The sequence below is a fragment of the Sphaeramia orbicularis genome, chromosome 11 (assembly GCF_902148855.1).
Source record: "Sphaeramia orbicularis chromosome 11, fSphaOr1.1, whole genome shotgun sequence".
NCBI classification, from domain to species: Eukaryota; Metazoa; Chordata; class Actinopteri; order Kurtiformes; family Apogonidae; genus Sphaeramia; species Sphaeramia orbicularis.
In genome coordinates, this window is record NC_043967.1 from 2,391,656 (window position 1) to 2,414,611 (window position 22,956).

Below are 22,956 nucleotides of genomic sequence, written 5' to 3' on the forward strand. Positions count from 1 at the left end.
TGTTTAGAAGTTGCCAGGGTGCTAGTGCTTTTTTTTTTTTTTTTTTTTTTTTTTTGTTAAAGATCAATTCTAAAGATTTAATATATTTTTCAAATTCCATCAGGAAGATTTTAAAATTTGGGGTGTGTTTTATTATATTTTTGTTTTTATGTAAATGAAATTTTCCAAATAAAATGATCAAATTTACAACAAATTCTAAATTGTGAATGTCATGTTTAAAATATGTAATTACATTTTGGGATGTTATAGTTATCTTTTCATGACTTTTAGATATGATGTAATTGTCAATTTTGGAGCAGAAGTTAGAAGACAGAAAGAATAAGTGTAGAGTAGTTTCAGGACAAGAATGACAAAAGTTATATATTTCTTCCATGTCAGAAAATTGAGACAAAATAGTGTTGGAAGGATATATGTTATGTGAAATCATAGGAAGTATAATTCTACTGTCCATGTGCCTCTCATTCCCCTTCACATGTGATGGGACCTGGGTGTGGTTATCATCCACACCTTCCACTCACAGCTGCTGTAGGTCGGAGGATGTAAAAAATAAATAAATAAATAAATAAAGACACGGTGGTGGGAGGCAGACAGATGGACCAGATACTGGACTCAGGTCTGACACGTCCCTCATACACCTGCCTTTATTTTACAGCTCATCTCTCCTGTCATCCAGGTTTACATTCATATTCAGTTTGCATGAAGCTGTGGTTCAGTTCAAGTTGACTTTGAGTGTCCTCTGCCCCAGATCCACCCTCTGTTTTCAGTCAAACTGGTTTCACAGAATGTGGTTGTTCATGTTTCCCTCCCAGTCTCACTTACTCACCATCTACCTCCTTTTGGCTTTTTGTTTTGTTTTGTTTTTTTGTTTTTTTGAAATAAAAAAAAAAGTCTCTGAAAACCTAAATTCCAGTCATCCCTCACAGTGTGATTTCTCAAATGTCTGAACACACTCTGGGTGTAAACATGCAGTTATTAGAGTTCCACATGAGTGTGCAGTGAACAGGCTCAGGCTCAGACCTGCTGAAACTCGATGACAGTTATTGCGTAAAAGCAGAGTTTACAAACGGATTTATGCACTTACAGCTTATATAGAAATATATATGTGTGTGTGTGTGTGTGTGTGTGTGTGTGTGTGTGTGTGTGTGTGTCTGTGGGCTGGTTCCGGCTCCTCCCGGGGCTGGCTGTGGTTCTGGGCGGGTCCAGGCCTGGTGCCAGCGGTGACACAGTCATTCCTGCAGCCGCTGACACAGCACACACACACACATACACACACAGACAGACCCCAGAACCAGAACCAGGACCAGGACCAGGACCAGGACCAGGACCACCGGTGACATGCCCCAGGTAAGAAACACACACACTTTTACCGGGACAACGGACTCAGGCTCGGTTCGGCTCCAGAACACTTTTACAAACGCACACTTTCACCTCCCAGTACTTTTCCTGTGTTCAGTAGTACTAGTACTTTTCCTGTGTGTTCAGTAGTACTAGTACTTTTCCTGTGTTCAGTAGTACTAGTACTTTTCCTGTGTGTTCAGTAGTACTAGTACTTTTCCTGTGTGTTCAGTAGTACTAGTACTTTTCCTGTGTGTTCAGTAGTACTAGTAGTAGTATTACTGTGTATCCAGTACATGTCCGTGTTTTTCGGCTGAATCCGTGTAGAATTACGACTGAACGAACCGAACGGAACAGATAATTGGACCGTTTCCTGCCGAAGCCGCACCATCTGAGTTCAGAAGAGAAACAGTCAGACTGGAACCGAACATTTGGGTTCGAACGTCACTGTTTTGTGACACGGACACGGAAGAGCCAGTTCAGCTTTAGCAGCAGTTAGTCCACAGATGAGTTCAGCAGAAGGAACAGACAGCAGCTGGATCTGGATCTGGATCTGGATCTGAGTCTGGATCTGAGTCTGGATCTGGATCTGAGTCTGGATCTGAGTCTGGATCTGAGTCTGGATCTGAGTCTGGATCTGGATCTGAGTCTGCCCCTCCCTGAAAACACAGCAGCACCGAGGACACAAGCCCTGGGACACCCACAAACAGCACCATCCACCCCCACCCACAAACAGCACCACCCACCTCCACCCACAGACAGCACCATCCACCCCCACCTCCAAACAGCACCACCCACCTCCACCCACAGACAGCACCACTCACCTCCACCCACAAACAGCACCATCTACCCACAAACAGCAACATCCACCCCCACCTCCAAACAGCACCACCCACCTCCACCCACAGACAGCACCACTCACCTCCACCCACAAACAGCACCATCTACCCACAAACAGCAACATCCACCCCCACCTCCAAACAGCACCACTCACCTCCACCCACAAACAGCACCACCCGCCTCCACCCACAAACAGCACCATCCACCCCCACCTCCAAACAGCACAACCCACCCCCACCCACAAACAGCACCATCCACCCCCACCTCCAAACAGCACCACCCACCCCCACCCACAAACAGCACCATCCACCCCCACCCACAGACAGCACCACCCACCTCCACCCACGAACAGCACCATCCAACCACAATCAAATCCACTCTATCCAGATGGAGCCATTTATCTGCATAGTTTGTTCAAATTTGAACGATGTCAAGCCAGAATGAAAACAAGCTGAAGTGAAGTAGGAGTAATGAGGCTAGTTTTAAAATGTAAGGAGTAGAAAGAACAGAGGATGTACGGAGTAGAAGTAAAAAGTCGGCTGAAAAAGTTTACTCCAGTAAAGTATAGGTAACCAAAATCTGTACTAAAGTAAGGTAGCAAAATATTTGTACTTTGTTACTTGACACGTCTTAGTTGCTAAATGACATCGTTACCTAATTTGCATATGCCATAAAGTGCATGTAATTGTAATGGACGATGTAGGAGACAGGAATAACAATGTGTTAGAGGCAAAAAGTGAGTATAAGAACACCTTAAAAATGTTTAGACCTGTAAATGAACCATACCCTGTCAATTCTAGGTTTTATTAATGTCCCAGTACCAACCGTCCTCCTTGACCCAAAAAACACGCTCTGGACCAGTTAGTTACTTAGTTAGTTAGTTAGTTACTTAGTTACTTAGTTAGTTATTGATTGGCTTGTTTGTTGGTTTAGTTTTTCCTCTTCATTTTCTTCAGTTTGGTTTGGTTTTGAACCTTACGGTCCACTTAGGAAACTACCAGTCACAGTAAAACATAGAAATTTATAACCAGAACATTTGTAATTTTCAGTCGACATGAACAATGGAAATGGACCAAAAAGAGACAATAGAGAAAACTGTTAATGTCAGTGGTACTGATTTATGTTCAGTGATTTGTTTTAGACAAATGAAGATACGTGTTTTCATGTCAGAGTCTCCAATAACAGCAGAAAAAGGGGATGGATTTGTCACTAGTGGCTTTTTGGATGAAGAGTCTCTAGAGGTTCTGAAAAATCACTAAATATACCAACACAGTGTCGAAGTGTGAAACACTGACAAACAGACCTGGGTTTGTATGACAGGGACACAGGGAACATTTAGAGTAAAAACTTGTGTGTTTGAGCATTTGAGTCACTTTACAAGCTGATAAAAGTTTCCAAACAAATTTTAAACTAGTTAAATTTGTGGCAAGGTGCATTTTGAAAAACAATGTCGGTATTGTAGTCTGAAAAGTTGGTAAATCTAACAAGACAAGAGGTTAATTTGTGAACGTTCAACTCATGAGTCACTTCACTGAGTTGTGAGTCATGATTCCTTGTGTCTGTTAACTCCTTCACTGACTCATCTCTGCTGCTGTGAACTGCAAAGACGAATCCAGAGAACTGCATTTGTTTTATATCAAATTCTTCACTGTATGAGCTGTGTTTCCTGTGGGGACAGCAACAGCCCTGCTGTTGTTTCAGCTCAACTCCCCCTTTCCTCCCTCTTATGAACTGTGAACAAATGAATCCTTCATTAGCTCATTGTAGCCTGGTTTACTGACAAAATGAATGATTCACCTGTTGACTTCCCCCCACCAACAAGCCACTCCCACCACTGGGAAACCCCTCCTTTACCTGAGCTGAAACTCTGCTGCTCACAGAGGTGATCAGTAGTTTGAGTGGTGTGAGTCAGAGTGGACTGTAGTTTGAGTGGTGCGAGTCAGAGTGGACTGTAGTTTGAACGGTGTGAGTCAGAGTGGACTGTAGTTTGAGTGGTGCGAGTCAGAGTGGACTGTAGTTTGAGTGGTGCGAGTCAGAGTGGACTGTAGTTTGAGTGGTGTGAGTCAGAGTGGACTGTAGTTTGAGTGGTGCGAGTCAGAGTGGACTGTAGTTTGAACGGTGTGAGTCAGAGTGGACTGTAGTTTGAGTGGTGCGAGTCAGAGTGGACTGTAGTTTGAGTGGTGCGAGTCAGAGTGGACTGTAGTTTGAACGGTGCAAGTCAGAGTGGACTGTAGTTTGAACGGTGCGAGTCAGAGTGGACTGTAGTTTGAGTGGTGCGAGTCAGAGTGGACTGTAGTTTGAGTAGTGCGAGTCAGAGTGGACTGTAGTTTGAACGGTGCGAGTCAGAGTGGACTGTAGTGTGAACGGTGCGAGTCAGAGTGGACTGTAGTTTGAGTGGTGCGAGTCAGAGTGGACTGTAGTTTGAACGGTGTGAGTCAGAGTGGACTGTAGTTTGAGTGGTGTGAGTCAGAGTGGACTGTAGTTTGAGTGGTGTGAGTCAGAGTGGACTGTAGTTTGAGTGGTGCGAGTCAGAGTGGACTGTAGTTTGAACGGTGCGAGTCAGAGTGGACTGTAGTTTGAACGGTGCGAGTCAGAGTGGACTGTAGTTTGAGTGGTGTGAGTCAGAGTGGACTGTAGTTTGAACGGTGCGAGTCAGAGTGGACTGTAGTTTGAGTGGTGTGAGTCAGAGTGGACTGTAGTTTGAACGGTGCGAGTCAGAGTGGACTGTAGTTTGAGTGGTGTGAGTCAGAGTGGACTGTAATTTGAGTGGTGCGAGTCAGAGTGGACTGTAGTTTGAGTGGTGTGAGTCAGAGTGGACTGTAGTTTGAGTGGTGCGAGTCAGAGTGGACTGTAGTTTGAACGGTGTGAGTCAGAGTGGACTGTAGTTTGAGTGGTGCGAGTCAGAGTGGACTGTAGTTTGAGTGGTGCGAGTCAGAGTGGACTGTAGTTTGAACGGTGCAAGTCAGAGTGGACTGTAGTTTGAACGGTGCGAGTCAGAGTGGACTGTAGTTTGAGTGGTGCGAGTCAGAGTGGACTGTAGTTTGAGTAGTGCGAGTCAGAGTGGACTGTAGTTTGAACGGTGCGAGTCAGAGTGGACTGTAGTGTGAACGGTGCGAGTCAGAGTGGACTGTAGTTTGAGTGGTGCGAGTCAGAGTGGACTGTAGTTTGAACGGTGTGAGTCAGAGTGGACTGTAGTTTGAGTGGTGTGAGTCAGAGTGGACTGTAGTTTGAGTGGTGTGAGTCAGAGTGGACTGTAGTTTGAGTGGTGCGAGTCAGAGTGGACTGTAGTTTGAACGGTGCGAGTCAGAGTGGACTGTAGTTTGAACGGTGCGAGTCAGAGTGGACTGTAGTTTGAGTGGTGTGAGTCAGAGTGGACTGTAGTTTGAACGGTGCGAGTCAGAGTGGACTGTAGTTTGAGTGGTGTGAGTCAGAGTGGACTGTAGTTTGAACGGTGCGAGTCAGAGTGGACTGTAGTTTGAGTGGTGTGAGTCAGAGTGGACTGTAATTTGAGTGGTGCGAGTCAGAGTGGATTGTAGTTTGAGTGGTGCGAGTCAGAGTGGACTGTAGTTTGAACAGTGTGAGTCAGAGTGGACTGTAGTTTGAACGGTGTGAGTCAGAGGTTGCACTAGACATTTTTATTGTCCATCATTCTGAAGGACAGGGTCGTAGAAATTTCCATCGTGGTTAGGGATGGGAATCAAGAACTGTTTTTTTTTTTAGAACCGGTTCCTTGGAATCGTTTGCCTGCCTGTTTAACGATTCTGCTTATCAATTCCGCCTTCGTTGTACATGCGCGATGACGTCACACGTACGCTGCATTGTTTTGGTCAGAACGTAGCCAACATGACGTTGAGGCAGAAACGGTCCAAACAGACGACACCAGGTCCACTGGAACACTGGCAAAGCTTCCATGTCTTCTAAAGGGTGGAATCCCTCCAATATCCTCAAACATGTGTCCACATCATGTGAATCATTTACATGAATGTCACGTATTTGATTCTCTACTTAGCGGAGTCTTGTGAATGTAGCGGCAGAGTGAACACCAGGCCGGTTCCGGTTCCGGTTCCGCGGCGGGCAACAAACGTCATAACTCCTCAAGTACAAGTTTCCGAAGGTAAGAAGGGAAAGGAAATGAGGTGCACAACAACGGGAGATGAGCCTAGTCGCACCGGTTCCATGTAGTAGAAATGCGGCAATAGAGGAATTAGTAAGAGTCTTTAGTTTCACTTTCACTGTACCCCCCCCCCCCCCGAACCGGCCCGGTGTCATCTGTTCTTATTATTTGTACATATTGTATATGTTCTATTTTCTTCTTAGATGGAAATATAAAAGACAGTTAATGCAAACACACCCGTTTGTACTCTTTTATTCCCTCACCCAATGAGAATCGATAAGAGAATCGATAAGGAATCGGATCAATAAGCAAAATCGATAATGGAATCGGAATCGTTAAATTCTTAATGATTCCCATCCCTAATCATGGCACATTATTATCTGTCATTTCAAATTTGAATTTTAATGATAATGAGACATATTTACCTCCGCCAAGGAGGTTATGTTTTTGCCAGGGTTTGTTTGTTTGTCTGTCTGTCTGTCCGTTAGTGTGCAACATAACTCAAAAAGTTATGGACAGATTTTGATGAAATTTTCAGGGTTTGTTGGAAATGGGATAAGGAAGAAATGATAAAATTTTGGTGGTGATCGGGGGTGGGGGGGCCCACGGGGGGGCCCATTTCCAACAAACCCTGAAAATTTCATCCAAATCTGTCCATAACTTTTTGAGTTATGTTGCACACTAACGGACAGACAAACAGACAGACAAACAAACGAACCCTGGCAAAAACATAACCTCCTTGGCGTGGGGGGCCCACTGGGGGGGCCACTGATCAGCCTTGACGGAGGTCTGCGCTCTCCGAGTGCTTTTCTAGTTAGTAGTATTTAATGTTCAGAATCATCTCAGTGATGCAGTAACTGTAGCTGCTGCTGGCTGATAAACATTAGCACTGTTCCTTGCTTGTCCTTCATCCTCCACCGCATCAGTCCCTCTTTTTTCACCGCGTTTATCAATGCCATCACATTTACTGGGCTTTTTAAAATAACTAAGGAGACTTGGCTGTCTTCACATTTTGCGCTAGCAAAGTAGCATCTAATTTTGGCTAAAGTCAGCTGAACAACGACACAAGACTGGACACTGACTGATTAATAATCCATACTTGTCATCAGCTGGACAGGGGATCTACTACAGCTGAACTAACGGTGAGTCATCTGACTGAAGTAATAACAGTGTTACAGAGTCCTGCACAGATCCACATTTCCAAACCCTCACCTGCCCATACCTGCGTACATTAGACCCACAACCTTACCCAACCCATGATGAAACACATTGTCTACACAGTAACTCACTTTTAGAGGTTTTATTTTTGGCTAAAACGCACGCCATCAAAAAGTCTCTAATATGTGCTACTCAATGACGTCTTTGGACCGATGTAAACAGAGGTGAAGCTCACTTCAAAATAAAATAAGCCAGCTGTGGACCAACCACGGTCAAATTAGATGATCATCATTAAATGTCCTGCACATTATTTTCATACATGAATCTTCTTTTATTTCTTCACTGCCTTGCCCACTACCCACCCACATTTTGTTTAATTATACCCGTGCCCACGAAAATTCGTATTTTCTTTGTCTGGTGTGGGACTCTGTGGAGTTGTATTCAGTGTACTTGTGAACGATGGTGCTGTAGGGTACTATACAGGTAGGAGGCTGTTATGGATGGTTTAATGCTTTGTTAAGAGACAGACAGTCAGACAGATAGACAGACAGACAGTCAGACAGACAGACAGACAGTCAGAGCAGTGATCCTGCTAGCAGGTTCTGTTCCCAGTGTTGTGTGAAAACTTTCTTTGGTAGATTATCCTCAGCATTTTAAATCTGTCAAGATGACAGACGATCTCAGACTGTTCTGTAATCTAAAAAAAAAAAAAATCTGTTAATGACAGAGTATTTTCAGTTAACGTGACCACTGATTCTGGGTGATTGAGTGAGAGTAAACAAGTAGCAGTCAGTGAGACCGATTGAGTGGAAAGCATGTGTTGGCATTTTTTTGTGCAGCCGTAAGCTTTACACACCACCATTGTCCTAGAGATGTGACCGATAATGTGTCATCTTAGACTGGTGTCTGCTGTACGGGGTCAGGGACCAGGCCATCTCAGCCCAGGTAATGGGACAATACAACCAGTCTGGCTCAGTACCAGTGCTGGAACAGCTCGACAAGGAGGCAACATGTCTCTGACCATGACTGACTGATGGAGCAGCGACTTAGTACTCAAAAACATGGACTTGACAATGGGCTATGATGTAAGTTACTGTACGGAACCGCTAGGATTGTACGTGAAAATTCACTACAGGTATTTTATTTAGTGTGAATGAGTGGTAATGACAACACAACCTCAGCTGACTGCGTCTGTAATTGTCCTTCATCAAACTAAATCACACAATGCTTTTAAAAGGGTGGGGGTATAATAAAGTCAAGCATCTCTGCTTACATCTCCACTTGTTTATTAATTTATTTTACAAAGGAACATCATACAAACTCACCTAATTTGTCTGTTTTTGATGAAAATCAGAAGACAATGGTTGTTGAAGTTTAGACATTTGCTTTCTTTAGGTTTAATAAAACATTTTTTGTACTTAGTAGAATTAGTGATGCTGCTCTAATAAACATTATATCTTGTGTATAGTCTAGACCAGTGATTCTCAACTGGTGGGTCGTGACCCAAAAGTGGGTCGCAAGCCCATTTTCAGTGGGTCGCGGCCCTTTGGGTAAAAAATAACGTTAAGAAACAAATCCTGTGCTTTATTTTTGATGGAGTGGAGTGCTGTCCATTCACATTCCCCAACAGTAGGTGGCAGTAATGGGCTGTAATGATAATTAGCACCAGACATGTCACAGCATAAAAGAAGACCCAAACGTTTTGATTCAAATTATGGAGAAACTCAGGTATGACACAGACTATACCAGATATGCTTTTACCTACACTAAGGACAAAAACCTCAGTGTGTTTAATTCTTCAATAAGTGACTGAATGCACTTTTTAATTTGTAATTGAGTGCACTTCTTAGTTTTGGTTGAATGTATCTTATTTAGTGTTAAAGGTAATATTTCCATATGTAGCATCAGCACCTGCTGGTCAGTTTGGTTTATCATTAAACTTGTCTTCTCTGTTGGCATACTGTGATATTCTGTATTATCTCAGGTTCAAAACACACCATCTTTTCACTAAATACATTTGAGGACTTCAACATGTATCAGTTTGGGTCACAGCTTGTCATTGAGGTGTGATGGTGGGTCCTGAAGCTAGACCAGTTGAAAACCACTGGTCTAGACATAGTGTTCCTAGCACCCAGTGTGTTGTGGGCTGGTTTAGTTGAGGTGTGGGGCCTGCACAGGCTTGTGTTCATCACTCATTCTTCAAAGTCAAGGGTGTGGTTTTGACAAGGCTGTCGACCCACATGCATGAAATAAGTGGAAGTAGACTTGAACTGGTTCTGCACAGACCCACAAGAAACTGATGAGAAACTTCACCTACTGTCAGCATTAGGATCCAATCATGTACTATTATAGTTACAACATACACAAACCCAACACAGACCCAGTACAACCAACACTGTCTAATTCAAATAATAATGATGCACTTTTTCAGATGACTCACTTGTTTATGACACAGTATTCAGGAACGTTCTCATCTAGTAGGTCCAGTTGTGTTGGTCCAGTTGTGTAGATCCAGTTGTGTAGGTCCAGTTGTGTTGGTCCAGTTGTGTAGGTCCAGTTGTGTAGATCCAGTTGTGTAGGTCCAGTTGTGTTGGTCCAGTTGTGTAGGTCCAGTTGTGTAGATCCAGTTGTGTAGGTCCAGTTGTGTAGGTCCAGTTGTGTTGGTCCAGTTGTGTAGATCCAGTTGTGTAGGTCCAGTTGTGTAGATCCAGTTGTGTTGGTCCAGTTGTGTAGGTCCAGTTGTATAGGTCCAGTTGTGTTGATCCAGTTGTGTAGGTTCAGTTGTGTAGATCCAGTTGTGTAGGTCCAGTTGTGTAGATCCAGTTGTGTAGGTCCAGTTGTGTAGGTTCAGTTGTGTAGATCCAGTTGTGTAGATCCAGTTGTGTAGGTCCAGTTGTGTAGATCCAGTTGTGTAGATCCAGTTGTGTCGGTCCAGTTGTGTAGATCCAGTTGTGTAGATCCAGTTGTGTTGGTCCAGTTGTGTAGATCCAGTTGTGTAGATCCAGTTGTGTAGGTTCAGTTGTGTAGATCCAGTTGTGTAGATCCAGTTGTGTTGGTCCAGTTGTGTAGATCCAGTTGTGTAGGTCCAGTTGTGTAGATCCAGTTGTGTAGATCCAGTTGTGTAGGTCCAGTTGTGTTGATCCAGTTGTGTAGGTTCAGTTGTGTTGGTCCAGTTATGTAGATCCAGTTGTGTAGGTCCAGTTGTGTAGGTCCAGTTGTGTAGATCCAGTTATGTTGATCCAGTTGTGTAGGTCCAGTTGTGTTGGTCCAGTTATGTAGATCCAGTTGTGTAGGTCCAGTTGTGTAGGTCCAGTTGTGTAGATCCCGTTGTGTGGGTCCAGTTGTGTAGGTCCAGTTGTGTAGATCCAGTTGTGTTGATCCAGTTGTGTAGGTTCAGTTGTGTAGGTCCAGTTGTGTAGGTCCAGTTGTGTAGGTCCAGTTGTGTAGATCCAGTTGTGTTGATCCAGTTGTGTAGATCCAGTTGTGTAGATTCAGTTGTGTAGGTCCAGTTGTATAGGTCCAGTTGTGTAGATCCAGTTGTGTAGGTTCAGTTGTGTAGGTCCAGTTGTGTTGGTCCAGTTGTGTAGATCCAGTGGTGCAGGTCCAGTTGTGTAGATTCAGTTGTGTAGGTCCAGTTGTGTAAGTCCAGTTGTGTAGGTCCAGTTGTGTAGGTTCAGTTGTGTAGATCCAGTTGTGTAGGTCCAGTTGTGTTGGTCCAGTTGTGTAGGTCCAGTCGTGTAGATCCAGTGGTGCAGGTCCAGTTGTGTAGGTCCAGTTGTGTAAGTCCAGTTGTGTAGGTCCAGTTGTGTTGGTCCAGTTGTGTAGATCCAGTTGTGTAGGTCCAGTTGTGTAGGTCCAGTTGTGTTGGTCCAGTTGTGTTGGTCCAGTTGTGTAGGTTCAGTTGTGTAGATCCAGTTGTGTCAGTCCAGTTGTGTAGGTCCAGTTGTGTTGGTCCAGTTGTGTAGGTTCAGTTGTGTAGATCCAGTTGTGTAGGTCCAGTTGTGTAGGTCCAGTTGTGTAGATCCAGTTGTGTAGGTCCAGTTGTGTAGATCCAGTTGTGTAGGTCCAGTTGTGTTGATCCAGTTGTGTAGATCCAGTTGTGTAGATCCAGTCGTGTAGGTCCAGTTGTGTAGATCCAGTTGTGTAGATCCAGTTGTGTAGATCCAGTTGTGTTGATCCAGCTGTGTAGATCCAGTTGTGTGTGTCCAGTTGTGTAGGTCCAGTTGTGTGTGTCCAGTTGTGTAGATCCAGTTGTGTAGGTCCATTTGTGTTCCTTATTTAAGTTTTTGAAGTTTGAAGTTAGTTAGTTTGTTCAAAGGGACAGTTCATTTTAATAAACACATTATGTGCCCAGGCTAATAGTTGAATGGTTTCCAGAGTCAATATTGTCTCCATAGACACTGTCAGCGCTGGGGTGTCATGTGACTGTATAAACTTCTGTCATCATGTCTGCCAGGCCTTTCCTTCTCAGAGATCACTTATACTTGAGTAACTTATTCTTGTATAACTTAAACTTCTACTGTGAACGTCTGACATGTTCTGCATTATTAACTCAGCTTTGAGTCAGACTGTGCTTCAGGAAAGAGCTGCTTAAATATTTTACAACTGTGGCCATCTTTGACAAAACTCAACCAGTATTTTGATGAATTTAGGAGAGAGATGGAAAAGTGCAGATCATCCATGATCCAATCTGAGTTCTTACTCAGCGAGATGAAATACTGAAACAAAAATGTGAATGAAATAAACCCTGAAAACAAAAGAGAAACTTGCTAATCATAGCAGTTGATTGCTAAAAAAAACCATTCACATTTTAATGTAAACTTATAGCCTATTGCAACATGATGTAAAATTATATCACAACAACTATTATTGTTTTATTGCTCAGTCCTCCTTCAGGTTGTGGTACGTAGGTTTATTTTAATGTTATAAAACTCGACTGAATGGGAAAATGCCACAGTCCTGAAAAGACTTGAAATAGACACCTGGTAAACCACACTGTAACTTAATATGTGCTGTCATTTTCATTTTCTTTAATGAAAACCTGGTATTTTAACACTATTGGTGAAGGAGTCAAAATGTCAGTGTTAGTGTGAAACTGATCAGATGATGCTTTAGACTTCTGCTTCCACCTGTGGGTTCTTATTGGACTCAGCTTCAGCTGTATCTCAGTTTGGTGGCTTTGTTTAATGGACTTCTACTAACTGCCATGTACTGCCGCTCTGCTGAAAAACACAAGAAATACAGATGAAAAATAGCACTCCATATAATGCAAACAATATGTTTGGATTATTTTGACTGATATTGTAATTAGGGCACCAATAAATATCAGTTCATATTATTCTGTCATTTGTATCACTTTCCATTTAGATCTGGTCTAAACCAGACTCTTAAACCAATTCACAGACACCAACAGAATCCTCCAGGAGTAAACACTAGGTGGAAACACAGTGGAAGTAAAAACTACCTTTAACAGGTTCAAACCTGGAGTAGACCCTGGGTCTGGAGGATGGACCACTGACATGAGCAGTTCAAGGGTTAAAGAGAAAAGAAAGGTGTAGGGTGACTAGGGGTTTTATTTATATATATATATATATATATATATATATATATATATATATATATATATATATATATATATATATATATATATATATATACATACATACATACACACACACCATTATGGTCATGGCCTGGATCTGTAAATCTGTAATGCAGCTGTAACCCGGCTCATTCAGAGGACACTGTTACTATAAAAGTCAAAATTAAGTCTTTGGAGGACAATCTAGTAGCTGTTTATGTACAAAACAAACTGAATTTTGTGTCATATTAATGTAACTTTTAACTTGAAATGAAAAAAGAAATTTTGCTTTACTTGAATGTGCAAATTAGTTTTAGTTTTACCAAATGAATTTGTCTGATGTTGTGATGATGGTTTCAGCATTAAAACAAATGAACAAAAGAAGCACTAAATCAGTGATTCTACCTGTGTTTAGTCTGTCTTAAACGACATCCTGTTCTCCATATTTGTCTTATTTTATCTTTTACATTGTTTTCATCAGCTTGTATTTTTGATGCGTCGTATGAACCAAGTTATTGTTTTGTCTATTTTGGATTAAATTGATCTGGATGTCGTAGAGGCGAACTTACAACATGATGCAAATTACAAAACGACTGACAAATCTGATAAATCTTTGTCAGTAGGACATTTTATGAGCCATCAACCGTTGGTCAATGCCATTATTGTGTGTGTTATCAGAGCAGATCTTGGCAGACACACAGCGTTCACAGATAACCACTGTTTTCTGATTGGACCTCAGTCCAATAATAGTAAAACTGAAAAATGGTAAATTGTCTGTCTCCTTATGAGTACAGTACAACTGCAGAATGAATGAACTCATAAAGTTAGCACCACTCATATAAGTAGCCTACCCATGCTAACATGAACCTTTGCCCCCAAAATTTCAGTTTTCACAGTAATAAAGTCAGTCCTTTCAGTGGTCAGCGCCACTACTCAGAAGTAGAACACACACACCAGTACACACAGTAGTGACACAACAGTTGTGTGTGGTTTATTTTCAGATGTACCATGTTCACTGCTGTTTGTCCCATAGAAGAACATGACCATGCTTTGCTTGTTTGGAACTATTCAGGCTTACATGAACCATGTGATCACCGGAGCGGCAACATCAAAGCATGTCGTACCTCTCTTTATAGGGCTGTGGTACAGGGGTTCAAGGCGGGGTTTGTGTTGGTGTTTATTTAAGTTAATGTGTTTGTTTTACAGCATTTATTGGCCTTTTTGTTTTTTATTAATGTGACACCATTAGGCAACCCTGTAGGTGGAACAACGCCTTACCTGTTTGAGGATTTCAAGTTGTTCAGTATGTGCTATTGTTCTGTGCCTTGCACTTACGTAGGAAAATGGCTTCCTCTGCTGCTTAAGGCTTGTGAAGTGAACTTCTAATCTTCACTTTACCACTGACACAATGCCATTATTAATCTGTTGGGACCACATTGGGGGACACATCAAGAGAATTCTGAAGATCAACATATGATCCCCTGTTGGCGACGGTCACGACCCCCTCTTTGGGAGCCCCTGAGCTAGTGTTGCAAAAACCATCAGAACTGTGTTCAGGATTTGTTTATTTTGATGTTTGCAAAGTATAAATTATATGTAAAGTGACTTTGACTCCAACAAACACAATTTAGATCCCAGTCTGTATTCATTCATTCATTCATTCATTCATTTATTTATTCACGTATACAGTATATTAAAAAGAACCAAGTGTAAAGACTTTACATTTTGCATTTACAGTATGTGAAATGGGACACCCTTGGAAGCTGAAGAGCTTTTGGAGAGGGGCCCAGGCAGGCGTCCTTGTATATGTCAGTTTATTTCAGTTTAAACAGTTGGAGCCCTGTTTGTTTCCTTTTGCTTTTGTGAATCTCATGCCTGTACCTACTGTACCTGAACTTAAACTAGAACTTCAGGCCTTTTGGAGTCGTGTTAAATCTATGTGGAGGAATGGCCTGGCGGCTGTATTTCATGACTGAACCCTTCCTTCTTCCCTGTTCTTTTGTTCCCAGTACTCAGACCTGGAACAGGCCATCAACACACTGGTCACACAGTTCCACTCTGCTTCAGCCGACAATGGTTCCACCCTGAAAACGGATGAATTCAAAGGGCTTTTATCATCCCAGCTCCCCAACCTGGTTAAGGTAAGACTGCAACACTTAGGCTGTGTTCAGACTGTAGGCTAAACTAGCCTGAATTGGACCATACACTGATATGTAATCAGGTTCATGAAGTTATCGTGGCAGCGCAACTTATATGGAATCTTTTGTTCTGATCAGTTCTTCAGTTCTGATCAGAGCCCCGTACATATCAGATCTATGCCCTGTATCAGATCTGATGTTTTGCGATGCAATCCCAAATATTCATGTGACTTTTGCATCATTAATGAATGAGGTTTGTGCCAGCTCTGGAGGATGTCACTCCAATACTGTAAAGAAGGTCAAGTGATTTCATCTTTAAACATTGACAGCAGCAAAATTCAACAAACACATGACTGTAGTCAACAATCAAAACCACCAAAATAATAGTAAAAGTAATGATGAAAGGGACAGGTTTGTTCACACTGACGACTTGAAATACTCACATACTTTTAAAATCATGGGGAAAATATATACAGATGTGCTCATAAGTTTCCATACCCCAGTGTTTTTCAACCTTGGGGTCGGGACGCCACGTGGGGTCATGTGGAATTCAAATGGGGTCGCCTGAAATTTCTAGTAATTGATTTAAAAAAAAATGCTAATAAAAAATATATGGTGAGTTAACAGACAATCCCAATCCATAACAGACATGACAAACATGAGTGTGAAACTGCAGCACTGTGGTTCTGTTTATCTGTCAAATGTTCATTGTGGTCAGTTTCAGATGCTGCAGCTCTTTCATAATTCATAGTTTGAGTTCTTGTTTGTTCAGTATTAATTGTCCTCCTTGTAAATCACAGCTGGACTGACTGTACATATAATGACCAAGGTAAATCCAACTCTCCCTTTGTGCAGTAATCTACACCTGGATTTACTGCATCCATTTATTATAATATACATTATATAGACTAAATGTCCTCTAAAATTAACTTTCATTTGCAACGTACTGTAGTATAGCAAACTATTACATGATCAAAAACAAATTAATTTTAGAAAAAAAAAAAAAAAAGTCTCAGTTTTGAATGTCTGGGTTGCCAGAAATCTGTGATCTTAAAATGGGGTCACCAGCCAAAAAATGTTGGAAACCACTGCCATACCCTGACAGAATGTGCATGGGACAGTCTTGGATGTTCCAACATGACAATGACCCAAAACACAAGGCCAAGTCCACCTGTCATTGGCTCCAGCAGAAAAAAGTGAAGATGAAGGAGGGGCCATCTAGGTCTCCTGACCTTAATATCATTGAGCCACTTTGGGGAGGTCTGAAATATGCAGTTCATGCAAGAAAACCCTCAATCTTAAAGGAACTGAAGGTGTTTTGCAAAGAAGAATGGACAGCTTTAGCATCTGAGAAAATAAAGAGGCTCATCCACAGCTACCACAAAAGACTTAAAGAGGTCATTGAAGTTAAAGGGGCCGGTACAGAGGATTAAGAACTAGGGTATGTCCACTTTGGATCAGGGTCATTTGGATAGTTTCTGTTGTCAGTATAATTTAAAAAGAGCAAACACATTTGTTTGATGATAAATGGCTTCACCCAACCACTAGCCACAAGTTGAAGAAAAGTTTATGTCTTATCATTCATATTCTCTGAAAAATGGCCAAAGAATCACAAATTCTGCTAAGGTATGTAAACTTATGAGCATGACTGTACCTTCCTTTTGGAACTCTCTCCTCTCAGTCCAAATCAAAAGACAAAAGATAAATATAGATGATTAGGGCTTTTTCACGCCGCTGTGTCCACTCACCAAGTGTGATGGAGCGGCCACAGGCGTCACGTCACTGTCGCTCGCACGGTGTGTTTTCCCTGTGTCTCTGTGACAGGAGGCGGCATGTGTAGAGCGCCAGTGTCCCACAGAGCCACGCTACAATGGACGTGCTGGAGAGTAGTTTCTCCCCATATCCCTCCTTTCTGAACTGTTTTATTCCCCAGTTAGTAGTGCGTTCGAGGGGCACACTCGACGCCTACACTCAGACTTACAGACTCACAAACTCACAGACTCACCCGGACGCTGATGCTGCCGTGTCCTCCGCCGCTGTTCACCACCGTGGATGGTGAACTGGGGCCCTTCCTGGTTAACCCTTTTATGGCGCATTGTGGCGCGCCGTTAGAAGTCAGGTGACTTAGACAGGTTTATGTTTTTTCCCTGTTTATTCAATTGTGTTGGTTTTCATGTTATTTACATTTAAAGTAAAGGCCACATGAAGGGCATTTTGATGGAATAATATCTCTGTTAATGAATGTTATTATTTGGTAAATTACTTTTTTTCTTAGCTTTGGAGTTTTTGTTAAAACCCTCTCTTTCATTGATTTGGTATGCCCAGGGGAGGGGCTAAGGATACATAATGAGGGTTTTTTTCTTTCAGCGGGGCAGATAGGGTTTGGTCTCATGACTGTGGACTTCCTGTGAGGGTGGATGTTTTTTTCCCTTGTATAAACTTTTGTTTTTGTACTGTAATTAATTTTTCACGTTTATTCTGGTTGGAGTGGTGCTGAATAAAATCATAGAAAATAGTTTAGAGACTGAGCCATCATTTTTTGAACCTGGGAAACAAGAACCCGTGACACCAAGGGTCTGTGTGGAGTTTCAAAGTAGAGTCCAGCTGCTTCTTGGCACCTGCTTGAACTCCAAAAAGCAGTTACAAAACTCAAGTACAAACACAGTAAGAAAAATAATAAAGGAAAATCACATCAACACTACAAAGAACAGTGAGTTTCAGAGTAGAGCAGTGGACAGAATGTGAGTAGTAATCAGTTACTCCACAGTTAACTTGAACCTCTGTGAAAACCTCCCACTGTGGGTAGATTATCTACAGCCTGAATCCACAGATGGTAGGATTCTAGTTACTCATCAGACCACTTGAATTAAAATATCTCTGCCTAAAGACACCACAAAATGGCCGAGGACTGCAGCTTGAAAATTTAGATCTGAAATGCACAACTGTTATTTGCAGTTGAATATTTCAAAGTGTAGTTGGGATGTATGGATGTAACTCCATATTGTAGTGGTTAGGGTTAGGTTATTAAATGTGTGTGTCCACAGACAGCGTTTGCACTGAGGGTGGTCCACCCCAGATGGATCTGAATCCAAAGATGTGTTCTATTTCTAGGATGTGAACGGAAGGTGAGACCTGTTGGATGTGGGGTGGTTAGATCTTAGCTCTGATTTGTGAGGGTGTTTGAAAAGATCCAACAGAAACTGCATGTAGGACCTTTGGCATACTGCAGTAGGTTTTTACAGTGTTGTGGTTTGTTCTCACAGGGCTGTGGCACAGACCAGGGACTATCTGAGATCCTACAGAAGATGGGTGTAGGCGATGGAGAGGGAATCTCATTCAAGCATTTCTGGACCCTGATCCAGAATGTGGCCACCTCACAGCATGGCCTTCTGAGCGGAAACCCAGGCTCATCATGCAGCTGCATCCTGCTGTGATCAACCAGACTTGGAGAGGAAAACCACTACATCACATGGAACACACACATCAGTCAAAGCACAAGTCGAGGCAAAGCAAAGTCTCATCATCATAAATTAGTCTCCAACATTTATGTTTAAAACGTGACTTTTTTTAAAATGCTATGATCTCATCTTACCAACCTGCAGGCCTTTCATCATCCTCCTGCAACATGTTTCTTCAAACTCATACTAGCTTTAAACTCTTCAATCTCCTGATGATACCCTGTTTCCACCAAGGTGGTTCAGTGTGTGGTTCGCAGCCAGTGCTTACAGCTTAAATCAGCGGTTCAGGGCAGGACTGTTACAAACAAGACCAGATAAAGGTTCATAGGATGGTCAAGTTCGTGTAAGAGACAAACTGAATTCTTTCTGGGTAAGGGAACATACATTTCCCAAAGGGCTGTTGACAGTGGGCGACAGACTGCTTGGTCTTGAATTTACCTGGGAAACGTGCTAGTTAGACATTAATGGAAGCTCCTAACATTAAAACATTCTTAAAACATTTTTCAAGGCGGCTGATAAATTGACTTCAGATTTGAAATTTCAACAACTACGATGTTGCTTAAGAACATTTTAAAGCTACATCTTATGACCCAACAACTGTAGTATTTTGAAAATGGTAATCTAGTCGATAGCAGTAGCAGTATTCCCCCATGAACATGTGCAGAAGCATTAGGTAATGGAATAACATTTCTATAAGGTGGATTTCAGCTGCTCGAAAAACAAACTGGTTCTTAGAAGGTTGAACATTGAACCAAGAATCGCACCAGCCCAAAACCAACACTACATTTTTGTTGGAGGAAAAGGGGTACCATATTCTGATCAGTCTAAAGTATACTTGTATTGCTGCTTATGCTTAATTCTGGCTTTAATCATCTCAGTGTGACTACATCAGTTAACGTCAGTGTTTCACTTTAAAGGGACCAACTATTAGAAACAGGAACAGGAGGATAAATAACCCACTGCTGTGGCATCATCACTTCACAGACATACATAAAATTAATGCATTAGCGGTAAAAGATAAAAGATAATGAGCTTAGGAAATGGAATAAAACATCTGCATAGCAACAGTCATGTCAGTGTCTAATAAAGACCAAGCTAAAATCATTACAGTTGTCTAAGTGTTTTTTTAATGTCAAATCACATAAATGCAAATAAGGCACATTAGTGAGAAACCTACAACATTAAACACAAGGTCACATTATGAAAGAAATACAAGTTGAGTTTTTGTCAGAATTGTTGCTATGTTAGCAGTGATAACATAAAATTAACATCCAGTATTAATTTTGCCTGAATCTATAAGTAAAGTATGGAACACTAATTATCTGTTTGATCTCAAATGTGTCAATAACACTACAGTGTACAAACATAAAAGAAACACCTCAAACACACCCTATGTGCCTTATAGTCCCTTTATACTTACCCCGTGTGTTTTTACACTTTGTATGTATTTATATTTTTTTAATTTCTCTCTCTTCTGAGCTATGTGTCACCACAACTGATGTGATGTAATAAACATGGAAAGAAAGCACCATTACTTGCTCTGTAATTGTTTCATTATTCACTGATTCAATATGAAAAACACATGTTATAACTGTGAACACTAGACAGACAACGGAAACAGAGAACAACATTATTTAGAAGCCACAGATTTCCTAGCTTTTAGGTGTTTTTTTCTGCAGAAATCCTCTATTTCAGTTTGGTTGTCAGTGTTTCTAAACTAACACTTTGATTCTTCCCATACACATTCATTCAAAACATAGTCAATGTCTGAAGCCACACCTTCCTTTGCATTGTATCCAGTCTCTGCTTAAAAACAACATTGTCTTAGGTCTGTAAGACAAACAGTGTTTGTGTGTCTTTGATTATGTTCTGGGACATCATTAGGTGCATTTTTTTTGTCCATTCTCCCCAAAAAACAAGCTCCAGTAAAATCCCTGTAGGCCAGTGGTTCTCAGTCTTTTTCTGTGAGGCCCCCCTTTGGACGATGAAAAATCTCCAGTCCCCCCTCAACCCCAACAATATTGTAACGGTGCAACTAGAACTTTTATTGAAAGAAACATCAATATCGTAACAATACTTTTTGCTTTTCCTTGAATAAGTTGTGCAAATGAACCATTATACCATTTATTGTTCAATTTTTCAACCTTACCTGTTTAACTGTGTGGAGCTGTGGGGATCCACCTTCAAAACAATAACTAATCCAATAATTCTACTGCAGAAACGAACCATACCAATTATCCATGAAGCTGATCGTTGTGCACACACAACTCCACTGTTTCCAAATTCCCATGTTAGGAAATTCAATGACTTGGGTTTTTTGTTTTTTTTGAACATATTTAATTCAAATAAATGTGTATCATATTTTACATCTTTCAAACACATCAGAACACAGGTGCTGTGTAAACAAATGGCAACTTGGCAGCCAGTACAGTAGAAGACAGTGGAAATCCTTAAATTTCAATCCACATCCAAAAAAAAAACAGACAGTGAGAGTTACAATTTAATACCACAGTTGAACAATCTTTCACTGACATAAAATATTTTGTCCAACCGAAATGCTTGATTGCCAGGGCCCAAATATCATTAAACTAATCAAATTTCTAATGAAGTTAAGCTGTATTTTCTCCGTTAAGTATATATTTTTCATACCCTCCTGCCATCAATGACTTGTTTTATTACAAACTGTGCAAATAATGTTCCAAGCCAAACAAAAGTCACTCCCAGACTCTGTTCAAAAGTTCTTTTCGATACAGAAAAGCAGGTCTGGTTCAGAGGTGTCTGTCTGTTTACAGTACAAAAAGCTGTTAAATGTATAAAAAGATGTATTTCTGTTTTTGGAGTTCAATTATGGAATGACATAAATATACATTTAAAGATGCGTAAATCATTAATTGTTTTCAAAACATTGGTTTGTAAAGATATTTTCAAGGGATACGAGCAAGAATGATTTTTGATGTATTGATTGGTGCCTAAAATGGATTTGGATTTGAATGTATGTGAGGCGTACAAATGGCTAAAATGTGCTTAGAGGTCTTATTTCTGTCTTTGTGCAAAAGAAATCAACCTAAGTGAATCCCCAAAGGAACTTTGTGTTGGTAAATGACAGTTGTTCAAATGGACAGGATTTCAGTTCTGTTCAACATGTTGATGCTCATATGAACTATGTTTTCAGCTCAAAAATGTCCAATTTCAGCACAATTAATGCTATATTTTCATGTCACAAATGGCCAAGTTATATTTGAACTGAATTTACCTGAAAAACAAATCTATTCTTTTAGATTCCCCAGTTTTTCTTCCCAGATTCTCTCCTCCATATCACATGTTTTATTTGTACAGGTTCAATCTGGAGTATGGTGCTGATCCATCCTGCTTCTGTTCCACCAATACATACATGAAGAATGGCACACAGCACTGTTTAAACCAACAGTTTTACAATAAGAAGCATTTTTATAAAGAAATCACAATTCTATATTGTTGTTTACTCTTTAGTCTGATGATGAACTATACAATAAATAATTGTGATCCTAGTTTTTGCACAGGGATCATTCGTGTAAACCAGGGGTGGGCAATTAAGTTTCCTATGGGGCCACATGAGAAACTTTGACAGTTAAGGGCCGGATCAATACACTTACAGCTCTCCTTTCTCTCTCTCTCTCTCTCTCTCTCTCTCTCTCTCTCTCTCTCTCTCTCTCTCTCTCTGTATATATATATATATATATATATATATATATATATATATATATATATATATATATATATATATATATATATATATGTATACATATATATATACTTTACAATAATACAAAAACAGTAAATGCAACAATAAAATAATAAAATGAAAATGTGGAGCACAGAATACAACTATTTAATGAATATTCACAAAAAGACTTTTGAAAATGTGCAAAACCAGCTCCACATTAACTTTACACGAAAAACTCTAAATGCATCCAGCTTTGTTTGTTTGCATATCTCAGTTCCTTTTCATTTTCTTTATCTCTGACTTCAGTGAAGAAATACTTACAAGTCCATGTCTTGTTAAAAACTCTGCATTCAGAATCAATCTTTCTTTTTTTTGCCGTTAGCTGACATCTTCATGTGCTGAAACTGACCAACTAACCAATCAGAGCATGAGCCTTATGCAAATACAGAAAGTATGTGTGGAAAAAAACAGTAAATTAGCAGATCCTTCAAAAATAAAAGCAATGGCATTGTATTGGTTATGTCTGTTATGATGATATATATTTGCATTGACTTTTGATTTGCCAATGACCTCATGTGGGCCAGTTCGGGTCAGCATGTGGCCCCCAGGCCTTACAATGCCCGGGTCTG

General features: G+C 41.0%; 1 protein-coding gene across 1 annotated transcript; it reads left to right on the forward strand.

Moving 5' to 3' along the window:
- Positions 1–1,183: 1,183 nt before the first annotated feature.
- On the forward strand, positions 1,184–20,158 carry s100v2 (S100 calcium binding protein V2). Its single transcript, XM_030146741.1, has 3 exons — positions 1,184–1,344; positions 15,038–15,169; positions 18,430–20,158. Exons 1-3 carry the CDS (start codon positions 1,336–1,338, stop codon positions 18,598–18,600), a joined length of 312 nt encoding a protein of 103 aa, XP_030002601.1. The 5' UTR covers positions 1,184–1,335; the 3' UTR covers positions 18,601–20,158.
- Positions 20,159–22,956: the final 2,798 nt, after the last annotated feature.